Genomic DNA, 14,352 nt, shown 5'->3' on the forward strand with positions numbered 1-14,352 from the left:
TCCCCCCCCCCCCCCCACCCTTTCCTCCTTCCTCCTTCCCCCCGAACCAGCGCGTCGGCGGAGGAGGCGGGCGGGGAGGGGTGAGCCAATAGGAGCGCGGCGCCGGGGGTCGGCGGCCAATGGGAAGGGTCGGGGGGCGGGGCCCGGCGTGAGGAGGGAGGGGGCGAGGGGGTGGGGAGGGGGGGAACGGCCGCCGCCGCCATCTTGTCGCGGAGGAGCCGAGCGGAGCGGGCGGGACCCGGCGGCGGGGCCTGGACAGCATCATTGGTGCGGGGGAAAGGGGGGGGCCCGGGGGGGTGAAGGGGAACGGGGGGGGTACGGGGAAAGAGGGAGGGGGTGTCTTAAGGGGGGGGGGGGGCGGCGGCCTCAGGGATGGGAACCCCCCTCAGGGCCTTGGGGGGGGGGGTAAGTGTGAGGGGAGGACCCCCCCCCCCGGGATGGGAAGCCCTCCCCGGGAGGCTCATTAATGGGAATCTCGTTAATGAGACCCCCCCCCCCATTAGTGGGACCCCCCTCATTAGTGGGACCGCCCCCTCATTCGTGGGACCCCCCCTCATTAGTGGCATCCCCCCTCATTAATGGGACCCCCCCTCATTAATGGGATCCCCCCTCATTAATGGGACCCCCCCTCATTAGTGGGACCCCTCCTCATTAGTGGGAACCCCCCCTCATTAGTGGGACCCCCCCTCATTAATGGGATCCCCCCTCATTAGTGGGATCCCCCCTCATTAATGGGACCCCCCTCATTAATGGGATCCCCCCTCATTAGTGGGATCCCCCCTCATTAATGGGACCCACCTCATTAATGGGACCCCTCTCATTAGTGGGACCGCCCCCTCATTAGTGGGACCCCCCTCATTAGTGGGACCCCCCTCATTAGTGGGACCGCCCCCTCATTAGTGGGACCCCCCTCATTAGTGGGACCCCCCCCTCATTAGTGGGACCCCCCCTCATTAGTGGGATCCCCCTCATTAATGGGATCCCCCCTCATTAATGGGATCCCCCTCATTAGTGGGATCCCCCCTCATTAGTGGGACCCCCCCTCATTAGTGGGACCGCCCCCTCATTCGTGGGACCCCCCCTCATTAGTGGCATCCCCCCTCATTAATGGGACCCCCCCTCATTAATGGGATCCCCCCTCATTAATGGGACCCCCCCTCATTAGTGGGACCCCTCCTCATTAGTGGGAACCCCCCCTCATTAGTGGGACCCCCCCTCATTAATGGGATCCCCCCTCATTAGTGGGATCCCCCCTCATTAATGGGACCCCCCTCATTAATGGGATCCCCCCTCATTAGTGGGATCCCCCCTCATTAATGGGACCCACCTCATTAATGGGACCCCTCTCATTAGTGGGACCGCCCCCTCATTAGTGGGACCCCCCTCATTAGTGGGACCCCCCTCATTAGTGGGACCGCCCCCTCATTAGTGGGACCCCCCTCATTAGTGGGACCCCCCCCTCATTAGTGGGACCCCCCCTCATTAGTGGGATCCCCCTCATTAGTGGGATCCCCCTCATTAATGGGATCCCCCCTCATTAATGGGATCCCCCTCATTAGTGGGATCCCCCCTCATTAGTGGGACCCCCCCTCATTAGTGGGACCCCCCCTCATTAATGGGATCCCCCTCATTAATGGGATCCTCCTCATTAGTGGGATCCCCCTCATTAGTGGGACCCCCCCTCATTAATGGGACCCCCCTCATTAGTGGGACCCCCCCCCAGGACCATCGTTAATGGGAACCTCATTAATAGGCACCTCCCTCATTAATGGGATCCTTTCTAATTAATGGGACACCACCACCCCCCGGACCCTCATTAATGGGATCTCCCCCTCATTAGTGGGACCCTCATTAATAGACATCTCTCTCATTAATGGGACCCCCCCCTCATTAACGGAAATCCCCCCACAGGGCCCTCATTAATGGGACGCCCCCATCATTAATGGGATCCTCGTTAATAGCAATCTCTGTCGTTAACGGGACCCCTCTCTCATTAATGGGAACCCCCTCCGTCATTAATGGGACCTTCGTTAATAAGAATCTCTCTCGTTAACGGGACCCCTTTCTCATTAATGGGAACCTTCCCCACAGCATCCTCGTTAATGGGACCCTCATTAATAGGACTCACCTTGTTAATGGGGTCTCTCTCATTAATGGCACGTTCATTATCAGATTATTTCTCATTAATAGGACCTTTTTCTCATTAAGGGGAACCCCCACATAGGACTCTTATTAATGGGACCCCCCCTCATTAATGGGACCCCCCCCAGGAGCCTCGTTAATGGGAACCTCATTAATAGGCACCTCCCTCATTAATGGGACCCCTTCTCATTAATGGGAAACACCCCCCAGGACCCTCATTAATGGGACCCTCATTAGCAGGACCCCCCCTTATTAACGGGACACCCGTCTCAGGAGCTTCATTAATTGGAATCTCATTAATAGGAACCTCCCTCGTTAATGGGACCCCCCTCATTAATGGGACCCCCCCCAGGAACCTCATTAATGGGACCCTCATTAGTAGGACCCCCACCCATTAATGGGACCCCCCCCAGAACCCTCGTTGATAGGACCCTAATTAATAAACAGCTGTTTAATTAATAGGATTCTCTTTCATTAGGGAGCATCCCCCACCATCGCCCCTTCATTAATGGGGCCCTCGTTAATTGGAGCATCCCTCATTAATAGGACCCCCCCCCCCCCCAGATCCTCATTAATGGGACCCTCATTAGTGGGACCTCCCCAGACTCTCGTTAATGGGAACCTCCTTAATAGGCACCTCCCTCATTAATGGGAACCCCCCTCGTTAGTGCAACCCCCACCCCCTCCACCCCCCCCCATAGGACCCTCGTTAATAAGACCCTCATTAGCAGAACCCCCCCCCTCATTAATGGGACACCCCCCCCAGGACCCTCATTAATGGGAACCTCGTTAATAGGACCCCCTCATGTTAATGGGACCCTCGTTAGGGGGCACCTCCCTCATTAATGGGACCCTTGGGAAAGCCCCGCCCCTTTGGGGGGGCGGTGTCACCGGGTGTCACCCGGTGTGTCCCCAACTGTCCCCCAGTGTCACCCCGTGTCCCCCCCACTGTCCCCCAGTGTCACCCACTGTCCCCCCCACTGTCCCCCGGTGTCACCCCGTGTCCCCTGGTGTCACCCACTGTCCCCTGACAGCACTTGGTGTCACCCGGCGTGTGTCCCCGTGTCACCTGGGGTGTCACCTGGTGTCCCCCTGTGTCCCCTGGTGTCACCCCATGTCCCCCCCTCTGTCCCTCAGTGTCACCTGGTGTGTCCCTTGGTGTCACCATCCGTCCCCCGATGTCACCCGGTGTCCCTCTCCATCCCCCGCTGTCACCTGGGGTGTCACCCAGTGTCATCCTCCCTCTGCCATTGTCACCCCGTGACCCCTCCGCTGTCCCCTGGTGTCACCTGGTGTCCCCTAGTGTCACCCTCCATCCCTTGGTGTCACCCCGTGTCCCCCTGTCACCCAGAGCGTGTCACCCAGTGTCACCCTCTCTGTCCTTGGTGTCACCCCGTGTGTCCCCCAATGCCCCTTGGTGTCACCCTCCATGCCCCAGTGTCCCCTAGTGTCACACCCCCTGTCCCCTCCCAGTGTCACCCACCCAGTGTCACCCTGTGCATCACCCACTGTCAGCCCATGTGTCACCTGGTGCCACTGCCTGTCCCTCGGTGCCACCCCCTGTGTCCCCCACCACCCTCGGTGTCACCTACTGCCACCCCCATCCCACCAAATGTCACCCAATGCCCCCCCTCTCTGTCACCCCCCCGTGTCACCCGCTGGCCCCTCGTATCACCCGCTGGCCCCCCGTGTCACCGGCTGTCCCCAGCTGACCTTTGACCTCTGTCCCCGCAGATGTCCAGCTCCCCGCTGTCGAAGAAGCGCCGCGTCTCCGGGTCTGAGCCACCAACGGGCTCCAGCCGCGCCCCCGCCGCGTCCCACAGCGTCACCCCCGCCAACGTGAGTGTCACCCGCTGCCACCTGCCCGTCCCCTGTCACCCCCGGGTGGCCCTATCACCCCCTGGTGGCTCTGTCACCCCCTTGTCATCCTCTGGTCTTTTGTTACCTCTCTGGTGGTCTGAGCCACCCCCATCACTGGGATTGTCACCTTGCTGTGACCTGGTGTCACTTGGATGTCACCCACTGTCACCTGGTGTCACCCAGCTGCCACCCAGGTGTTCTTGTCACCCCCGGGTGGCCCTGTCATCCCCGGGGGGGGGGTCCTGTCACCTTCTCTGGTCTGTTTGTCACCTTTCTGGTGTTCAGAGTTACCCCCACTAATGTGGCTGTCACCTGGTGTCACTTGGATGTCACCCAGCTGCCACCTGGGAGTCCCCTGTCACCCCCCGAGGAGGAACTGTCACCTTCTCTGGTCTCGTTGTCGCCTCTATGGTGCTTAGAGCCACCCCCGTGACTGGGACTGTCACCCGCTGTCACCTTGCTGTCACCTGGTGTCACCCAACTGCCAGCCGGGTGTCCCCATCACCCCCGGGTGGCCCTGTCACCCCCTGGGGGGGGGGTGTCTTGTCACCTTCTTCAGTCTCGTTGTCACCTCGTTATCGTCTCTGAGCATTCCCTGCTGATGTGACTGCCACCTGGTGTCACCTGGTTGTCACCCAGTGCCACCTTACTGTCACCTGCGTGTCCCTATGTCTCCCAGGGGTGACACATGTCCTCCTCGGGCCTTGTCCCTCCCGCTCTGAGCCACTGCCGCCAATGGGAGTGTCACCTGCTGTCACCCGCTTCCAGTGTCACCTGTCCCACCCTGTTGTCACCTGGGTGTCACCCATTTGTCACCTCTGGGATCTTCCTGCCCCACCTCAGGGTGACACAACTCCCCAGTGTCACCCGCTGTCCCCCACTGTCACTGGATGTGACACCCCGTGGGTGCCCTTGTCCCCATCTCGGGGTGACGTGGCACTCGGTGTCACTTGATGTCACCCCTCCATCACCCCATAGGTGTCCTCGTCCCCGTCCCGGGGTGACGTGTCACCCGCTGTCCCCCACTGTCACTGGATGTGACACCCCATAGATGTCCTCGTCCCCGTCCCGGGGTGACGTGTCACCCGCTGTCCCCCACTGTCACTGGATGTGACACCCCATAGATGTCCTCGTCCCCGTCCCGGGGTGACGTGTCACCCGCTGTCCCCACTGTCACTGGATGTGACACCCCATAGATGTCCTCGTCCCGGGGTGACGTGTCACCCGCTGTCCCCCACTGTCACTGGATGTGACACCCCATAGGTGTCCTCGTCCCCGTCCCGGGGTGACGTGTCACCCGCTGTCCCCCACTGTCACTGGATGTGACACCCCATAGATGTCCTTGTCCCGGGGTGACGTGTCACCCGCTGTCCCCCACTGTCACTGGATGTGACACCCCGAAGGTATCATTGTCCCCGTCCCGGGGTGACGTGTCACCCGCTGTCCCCCACTGTCACTGGATGTGACACCCCATAGATGTCCTCGTCCCCGTCCCGGGGTGACGTGTCACCTGCTGTCCCCCACTGTCACTGGATGTGACACCCCATAGGTGTCCTCGTCCCCGTCCCGGGGTGACGTGTCACCCGCTGTCCCCCACTGTCACTGGATGTGACACCCCATAGATGTCCTCGTCCCCGTCCTGGGGTGACGTGTCACCCGCTGTCCCCCACTGTCACTGGATGTGACACCCCATAGGTGTCCTCGTCCCCGTCCCGGGGTGACGTGTCACCCGCTGTCCCCCACTGTCACTGGATGTGACACCCCATAGGTGTCCTCATCCCCGTCCCGGGGTGACGTGTCACCCGCGGTCCCCCACTGTCACTGGATGTGACACCCCGAAGGTATCATTGTCCCCGTCCCGGGGTGACGTGTCACCCGCTGTCCCCCACTGTCACTGGATGTGACACCCCATAGATGTCCTCGTCCCCGTCCCGGGGTGACGTGTCACCCGCTGTCCCCCACTGTCACTGGATGTGACACCCCATAGGTGTCCTCGTCCCCGTCCCGGGGTGACGTGTCACCCGCTGTCCCCCACTGTCACTGGATGTGACACCCCATAGATGTCCTCGTCCCCGTCCTGGGGTGACGTGTCACCCGCTGTCCCCCACTGTCACTGGATGTGACACCCCATAGATGTCCTCGTCCCCGTCCTGGGGTGATGTGTCACCCGCTGTCCCCCACTGTCACTGGATGTGACACCCCATAGATGTCCTCGTCCCCGTCCCGGGGTGACGTGTCACCCGCTGTCCCCCCCCGCTGGCTGTCCCCCCCCCGGTGACGCGGTTGTCCCCTTGTCCCCCCCAGGGCATGGCGAAGAACGGGGGCGAGGCCGAGATCGATGAGGGGCTCTACTCCCGCCAGCTGTGAGTGCCGGGGGGACCTATGGATTGGGGGGGGGCCTATAGGTTGGGGGGGACCCTATGGACTTGGGGGGCCCTATAGGGGTTTGGGGGAGGTGTGCCTATAGGTTGGGGGGACCCTATAGATTGGGAAAGGCCTATGGACTTGGGGGGCCCTATAGATTGGGGGGCCCTATAGGGGTTTGGGGGGGGCTCTATAGGTTGGGGGGGACCCTATGGACTTGGGGAAGGTCTATGGACTTGGGGGGCCCTATAGATTGGGGGGGTCCATATGGATTGGGGGGGCCTATAGGGGCTTGAGGGGGGCTCTATAGGTTGGGGGGGACCCTATGGACTTGGGGGGCTCTATAGGGGTTTGGGGGAGGTGTTCCTATAGGTTGGGGGGGCCCTATAGATCGGGGAAGGCCTATGGACTTGGGGGGCCCTATAGGTGCTTTGGGGGGGTCCATATGGATTGAGGGTCCCTATAGGGGCTTGGGGGGGGCTCTATAGGTTGGGGGGGACCCTATGGACTTGGGGGGCTCTATAGGGGTTTGGGGAAGGTGTTCCTATAGGTTGGGGGGGCCCTATAGATTGGGAAAGGCCTATGGACTTGGGGGGCCCTATAGATTGGGGGGGTCCATATGGATTGGGGGGGCCTATAGGGGCTTGAGGGGGGCTCTATAGGTTGGGGGGGACCCTATGGACTTGGGGGGCCCTATAGATTGAGGGGGTCCATATGGATTGGGGGGGCCTATAGGGGCTTGAGGGGGGCTCTATAGGTTGGGGGGGACCCTATGGACTTGGGGGGCCCTATAGATTGGGGGGGTCCATATGGATTGGGGGGGCCTATAGGGGCTTGAGGGGGGCTCTATAGGTTGGGGGGGACCCTATGGACTTGGGGGGCTCTATAGGGGTTTGGGGAAGGTGTGCCTATAGGTTGGGGGGACCCTATAGATTGGGAAAGGCCTATGGACTTGGGGGGCCCTATAGATTGGGGGGGTCCATATGGATTGGGGGGGCCTATAGGGGCTTGAGGGGGGCTCTATAGGTTGGGGGGGACCCTATGGACTTGGGGGGCCCTATAGATTGAGGGGGTCCATATGGATTGGGGGGGCCTATAGGGGCTTGAGGGGGGCTCTATAGGTTGGGGGGGACCCTATGGACTTGGGGGGCCCTATAGATTGGGGGGGTCCATATGGATTGGGGGGCTCTCTAGGGGCTTGGGGGGGGCTCTATAGGTTGGGGAGGACCCTATGGACTTGGGGGGCCCTATAGGGGTTTGGGGGATGTGTCCCTATAGATTGGGGAAGGCCTATGGACTTGGGGGGGGCTCCATGGTGCTGTTGGGGGGGGTCCTTATAGACTTGGGGGGCTCTATAGGTACTTGGGGGGGGGGCATGGACCTGGGGGGTCTCTATAGATTGGGGGTGTCCCTGCAGATTGGGGGATCCCTATGGATTGGGGGGGGTTATATGGATTGGGGGGGGTTCCTATGGATTGGGGAGAGTTCTATAGATTGGGGGGTCCCTATGGATTGGGGGGGGGGCCTATGGATTTGGGGAGGCGTCCCTAGGGATTAGGGGGGGTCTCTATGGATTGGGAGGGTCCCTATAGACTGGGGAAGTCCCTATGGATTGGGGGTTCCCTATGGAGTGGGGAGGGTCCCTATAGACTTGGGGGGGGTCCCTATGGCCTGGGGGATGTCCCTATGGATTGGGGGGGTCCCTATGGAGTGGGGAATGTCCCTATAGACTGGGGGGGGGTGTCCCTATGGATTGGGGGGGGGCTATATGGACTGGGGAGGGTTCTATAGATTGGGGGGTCCCTATAGATTGGGGGGGTCCCTATGGATTTGGGGAGGCATCTCTAGGGATTGGGGGGGTCCCTATGGATTGGGGGGGTCCCTATAGACTGGGGGATGTCCCTATGGATTGGGGGGGTCCCTATGGAGTGGGGAGTGTCCCTATAGACTGGGGGGGGGGTGTCCCTATGGATTGGGGGGGTCCCTATAGACTGGGGGAGGTCCGTATGGAATGGGGGGGTCCCTATGGAGTGGGGAGTGTCCCTATAGACTGGGGGGGGGGCTCCCCCCCCAACATACCTTCAACCATTTCCGCAGCCCTGGGGGGGGGGGGGGGGGGGCTGTAAAGATTTGGGGGGACCGCCCCCGACCCTCTCCTCCGTTTATTTTATTTTCGGGGGGTGTCTCCTCCCCCCCTCCCCCCCCCCCCCCCCAGGTACGTACTGGGCCACGAGGCCATGAAGAGGATGCAGACGTCCAACGTACTGGTTTCGGGGCTGCGGGGACTGGGGGTGGAGGTGGCCAAAAACCTGGTGCTGGGGGGGGTCAAATCCGTCACCCTCCACGACCCCCAACCCGCCGCCTGGGGCCGACCTGGCTTCCCAGGTGAGTTAATTAACCCCTTGGCTTTAATTAGCCCCCTCCAGCTTAATTACCCCCCCCCCCAGGGGTAAATAACTCCTCTAAGGGTTTTTTTTTGGGGGGGGGGGTGTATGTCTGGGGGGAGTTCATCGGCTTTTTGGGGTAATTAATCGCTGCAGTCGTTATTGTGGCTCGTTAAAAGCTTTCTGCCCCCCCCCCCCCCAAGATAATTAATTAATTTGGGAGATAATTAGCTGCTATTAGGGGTTATTTTCTGAGGTGGCTGGGTTGCCCAAGGGGGCTAAATACCCCCCCCCCCCCGGGGTAATTAATCCACCCTTGGGGTCGTTATTAGGGCTCATCAGGAGAGTTAAATACCCCTCCCCGAATAATTAAGTAGTTTGGCGGGTAATTAATTAACTTAGGGGTTAATTAGTGCCTATGGGGGGTTGTTCTTTGGGGTGATCTCGTTGCCCAGGGGAGCTAAATGCCCCCCTCGGGGTAATTAATCCCCCCCCCCCCCGGAGTCGTTATCGGGGGCTCATCAGTGGGGTTCAGTTCTCTTTTGTGGAGTAATTAACAAGTTTAGGGAATGATTAATGAATTTAAAAGATAATTAGCGCTTATGGGGGAGTCATTCTTTGGGGTGATTGGGTTGTCCAGGGGAGCTAAATGCCCCCCCCGGGGTAATTAATCCCCCCAGGGTAATTAATCCACCCCGGAGTCATTATTGGGGCACATTAGGGGAGTTAAATTAGTTGTCTCAGGGTAATTAATTAATTAGGGGTGTAATTAATTAATTTGGGGGGGGATTTAGTATTTGGGGGGGGGTGTCGTTCTTTGGGGTGAATGGGTTGCCCAAAGGAGCTAAATGCCCCCCCCTCCCCCCCCCGGGGTAATTAATCCTCGTCGTAATTGGGGTTTATCGTTTATTAATTACCCTTGGGGGCAATTAATTTGCTGAGGGGGTGTAGATACTCCCCATATTTGCTTTGTGGGGTGGTTCACCCCCCCCCGAAGCCCTTAAATACCCCCCCTGGGGGGCTATAGAACCCCCCAAGCCCTTAAATCCCCCCCCCCCCCCCCCCCCGGGACTTAAATACCCCCCCCAGGACTTAAATACCCCCCATGGCCCTTAAATACCCCCCCGGGGTCCTTAAATACCCCCCATGACCCTTAAATACCCTCGGGGGGGGGCGAGTCTTAAATACCCCCCACGGTGCTGAAATACCCCCCCCCAAATCCTAAAATACCCCCCTGAACCCCCAAATACCCCCCTGAGGGACCTACTTACCCCCTTCGTACCCCTTATATACCCACCTGAGTACTTAAATACCCCCTACGGCCCTCAAACACCCCCCCCAGATCCCTTAAATACCCCCTCTGCTTCCTAAATACCCCCCCCCCCGAGTCCTAATTCCCCCCCTGGGGGGTCTAAGTACCCCCCACGCTGCCTAAATACCCCCCTAGGTTGCCTAAATACCCCTTGCGGTCCTTATATACCCCCCCGGGGTACCTAAATAACCCCCCGACTCATTAAATACCCCCCCGGCGGGGGACTTAAATACCCCCCTGAGCCTTTAAATACCCCCCCCCGAGCATTTAAATACCCCCCAACCCCTTAAATAACCCCACAGTCGCCTAAATACCCCCCCCCCCCAATACCCCCTTGGCTTCTCTCCGTCCCGTACATGTTCCCCGGGTGTTGTGGGGGGTTGTCTGAGTGGGGTGGGGGTGTTGTGGGGGGTGGAGGGGTGTTGTGGGGACCGCTTTGACCCCCCCCCGTGTGTGTGTGTGTGTCCCCCCCAAGTTCTACCTGCGGGAGGAGGACGTGGGGCAGAACCGGGCGGAGGCGACGCTGCCCCGATTAGCCGAGCTCAACGCCTACGTGGCCGTCACCAGCACCCGCCAACCCCTCAGCCAGGACCTGCTCGCGCCCTTCCAGGTACACCCGGCGCTGCCTGTAAACCCCCCCATCTACCTGTACCGCCCACGTCTGCCTGTACCCCCCGCATCTACCCCTAACCCCCCACATCTGCCCCTACCCCCTTTGCGGCCCCTTTTTTTACCCCCAAACTGACTTTTGCGGTGGTTTTTGGGGCGGCCGACTGTTCTTTCAGGTGGCCGACTGTCCCTCGCACGGCTGACTGTTCCTCACGCGGGTGACTGTCACCTCTTGGGGACAGTTCTACCCCCTGTGCCCCTCCTTGGGGACAGCTGTGTCCCTTGGGACAGTCGTGGCCGCCCCACAACTGTCCCCAGTGTAATTTGTCCGGCTGTACTCTGGGCCGACTGTAACCTTTGTGGCCGGTTGTCCCCCCAAACGCCACCTGTCCCCCTCTTTGGGGTCAGTTGTGCCCCCACGACGGCGGTGGCCTCCCCACAACCCCCCTCGGGGCTGTTTCTGTCCCGCTGTCCGTACGTCAGGTTGCTCATCCGACTGTACCTCCACGTGGCTCCTTGTGTCTCTGCGGCCGACTGTCTGCCCTTGGGGACAGTTCTACTCCCCACAGCTGCCTGTGCCCCTCCTTGGGGACAGCCGTGTCCCCTGAGACAGCCGTGGCTGCCCCACAACCCTTTATCCCTGAGTCCGGCTGTCCCTCACGTGGCTGACTGTAACGTCTGTGGCCGATTGTCCCCCCAAATGCCACCTGTCCCCCTCTTTGGGGTCAGTTGTGCCCCCACGACGGCGGTGGCCTCCCCACAACCCCCCCCGGGGCTGTTCGTGTCCCACTGTGCGTCCGGTTGCTCGTCCGACTGTACCTCCACGTGGCTCCTTGTCTCTGTGGCCGCCTGTACCCCCCCCAGGACCCCTTTTCCCCCCCCAGCACCCCCACGTGTGTCCCCCAGGGCCCCCTGTCCCCCTTTTTTTCTGGCTCTGAGGGTTCCCGGGTGCCATTTGGTGTCTGCCTGTCCCTCCGTCCGCCTGTTTGTGCGTCCGCCTGTACCCCCCCCGTGGCTCCTTGTCCCTCCGTGGCCGCCAAAACCCCCCCTTAACCCTCCTCAGGGGGGTTGTGAGGGGTTATTCACCCCCCCCCTTCTGCCTCCTCCGGTCCGCCTGTCCCCTTGTCCCCCCGCCGCGGGGGACAGCCGGACGGACAGCCCGCGCGCGGTGTCGCTGTAGGTGGTGGTGTTGACCAACTCGTCGTTGGAGGAACAGCTCTGGGTCGGGGACTTCTGCCACAGCCACGGGATCAAGCTGGTGGTGGCCGACACCCGCGGGCTTTTCGGGTGAGCCGTACGCCGGGGTGTCTTCTATAGGGTGCCCCATACGTCTGGGTCCTTTCTATAGGGTGTGCCGGACACTTGGGTGCCTTCTATAGGGTCTCCCAGCTGCCTGGGTGTTTTCTATAGGGTGTCCTGCACACCTGGGTGCCTTCTATAGGGTGTTCTGGACGCCCGGGTCCTTTCTATAGGGTCTGCCAAACACCTGAGTCCCTTCTATAGGGTGCCCCAGATGTCTGGGTCCTGTCTATAGGGTCCACCAAGTACCTGGGTCCCTCCTATAGGGCCTGCCAAATACCTGGGTGCATTCTATAGGGTGCCCTGGATGCCTGGGTGCCTTCTATAGGGTCTCCCAAACACCTGAGTCCCTTCTATAGGGTGCCCCAGATGCCTGGGTCCCTTCTATAGGGTCTCCTAAATCGTTGGGTGTCTTATTTAGGGTCTCGTGGCTGCTTAGGTCCCTTCTATAGGGTCCGTGGGGTGGCTGGGTGCCTTCTATAGGGTCTCCCAGCTGCCTGGGTGCCTTCTATAGGGTGTCCTGCACACCTGGGTGCCTTCTATAGGGTGTTCTGGACGTCCGGGTCCTTTCTATAGGGTCTGCCAAACACCTGAGTCCCTTCTATAGGGTGCCCCAGATGTCTGGGTCCTGTCTATAGGGTCCACCAAGTACCTGGGTCCCTCCTATAGGGCCTGCCAAATACCTGGGTGCATTCTATAGGGTGCCCTGGATGCCCGGGTGCCTTCTATAGGGTCTCCCAAACACCTGAGTCCCTTCTATAGGGTGCCCCAGATGTATGGGTCTCTTCTATAGGGTCTCCTGGACACCTGGGTGCTTTCTATAGTGTCCCGGCTGCCAGGTTCTTTTCTATAGGGTCTCCCAAATCCTTGCGTGTCTTGTTTAGGGTCTCGTGGCTGCTTAGGTCCCTTCTATAGGGTCTGTGGGGTGGCTGGGTCCCTTCTATAGGGTCTATGGGGTGCCTGGGTCCCTTCTATAGGGTCCGTGGGGTGCCTGGGTCCCTTCTATAGGGTCCGTGGGGTGGCTGGGTCCCTTCTATAGGGTCTATGGGGTGCCTGGGTCCCTTCTATAGGGCCTCGTGGACACCTGGGTCCCTTCTATAGGGTCCGTGGGGTGGCTGGGTCCCTTCTATAGGGTCTATGGGGTGCCTGGGTCCCTTCTATAGGGTCCGTGGGGTGCCTGGGTCCCTTCTATAGGGTCCGTGGGGTGGCTGGGTCCCTTCTATAGGGCCTCGTGGATGGCTGGGTCCCTTCTATAGGGTCCGTGGGGTGGCTGGGTCCCTTCTATAGGGTCCGTGGGGTGGCTGGGTCCCTTCTATAGGGTCTATGGGGTGCCTGGGTCCCTTCTATAGGGTCCGTGGGGTGGCTGGGTCCCTTCTATAGGGTCTATGGGGTGCCTGGGTCCCTTCTATAGGGCCTCGTGGACACCTGGGTCCCTTCTATAGGGTCCGTGGGGTGGCTGGGTCCCTTCTATAGGGTCCATGGGATGCCTGGGTCCCTTCTATAGGGTCCGTGGGGTGGCTGGGTCCCTTCTATAGGGTCCGTGGGGTGGCTGGGTCCCTTCTATAGGGTCTATGGGGTGCCTGGGTCCCTTCTATAGGGTCCGTGGGGTGCCTGGGTCCCTTCTATAGGGTCCGTGGGATGCCTGGGTCCCTTCTATAGGGCCTCGTGGACACCTGGGTCCCTTCTATAGGGTCCGTGGGGTGGCTGGGTCCCTTCTATAGGGTCCATGGGGTGGCTGGGTCCCTTCTATAGGGTGCCGCCTGGCTGACCCCTTGTCCCCTCCCCCCTCCCCGTTTTAGGCAGCTTTTCTGCGATTTCGGGGACGACATGGTGGTGACGGACACCAACGGGGAACAGCCGCTCAGCGCCATGGTTTCCATGGTGACCAAGGTATAGGATGCCCCCTATAGGGGGTGGAGGGGGAGGCAGGGGGTCTCCCGCACCCCTCAATGCCCTGATTTGTCCCTCCGTCCGTCCGTCCGTCCCCTCCAGGGGTGCCCGGGGGAGGTGACGTGTCTGGACGAGGCGCGGCACGGCTTCGAGACGGGCGACTTCGTCACCTTCACCGAGGTGGAGGGCATGGAGGAGCTCAACGCCTGCGGCCCCGTCGAGATCCGCGTCCTCGGTGAGCCCCCGCCCTCCTATAGGGGCTCCCCTATGGCTGGGTGCCTTCTATGGGGGCTCCCCTATGTCTGGGTCCCGTCTATAGGGGCTCCCACCCACTCCCCACCCTTCTATAGAGGCTCCCCTATGGCTGGATCCCTTCTATAGGTGCTCTCACGCGCTCCCCACCCTTCTATAGGGGCTCCCCTATGGCTGCGTGCCTTCTATAGGTGCTCTCACGCGCTCCCCACCCTTCTATAGGGGCTCCCGTATGTCTGG

At 60.7% G+C, this 14,352-nt stretch overlaps 1 protein-coding gene across 1 annotated transcript in view; it reads left to right on the forward strand.

Annotated features, from left to right (window-relative positions):
* Positions 1–208: 208 nt before the first annotated feature.
* LOC309685068 (ubiquitin-like modifier-activating enzyme 1) overlaps positions 209–14,352 on the forward strand; it is a 41,304-nt gene continuing 27,160 nt past the window's right edge. Inside the window, 9 exon segments of the mRNA XM_082500874.1 lie at positions 209–267; positions 3,877–3,981; positions 6,307–6,365; positions 8,582–8,732; positions 8,734–8,751; positions 10,538–10,672; positions 11,852–11,958; positions 13,770–13,860; positions 13,963–14,095. Of these exon segments, the coding sequence (XP_082357000.1) occupies positions 3,877–3,981; positions 6,307–6,365; positions 8,582–8,732; positions 8,734–8,751; positions 10,538–10,672; positions 11,852–11,958; positions 13,770–13,860; positions 13,963–14,095 (799 nt within the window). The 5' untranslated portion in view covers positions 209–267.

This window comes from Vanellus vanellus (genome assembly GCF_965231255.1).
Source record: "Vanellus vanellus genome assembly, contig: HAP1_SCAFFOLD_1245, whole genome shotgun sequence".
NCBI classification, from domain to species: Eukaryota; Metazoa; Chordata; class Aves; order Charadriiformes; family Charadriidae; genus Vanellus; species Vanellus vanellus.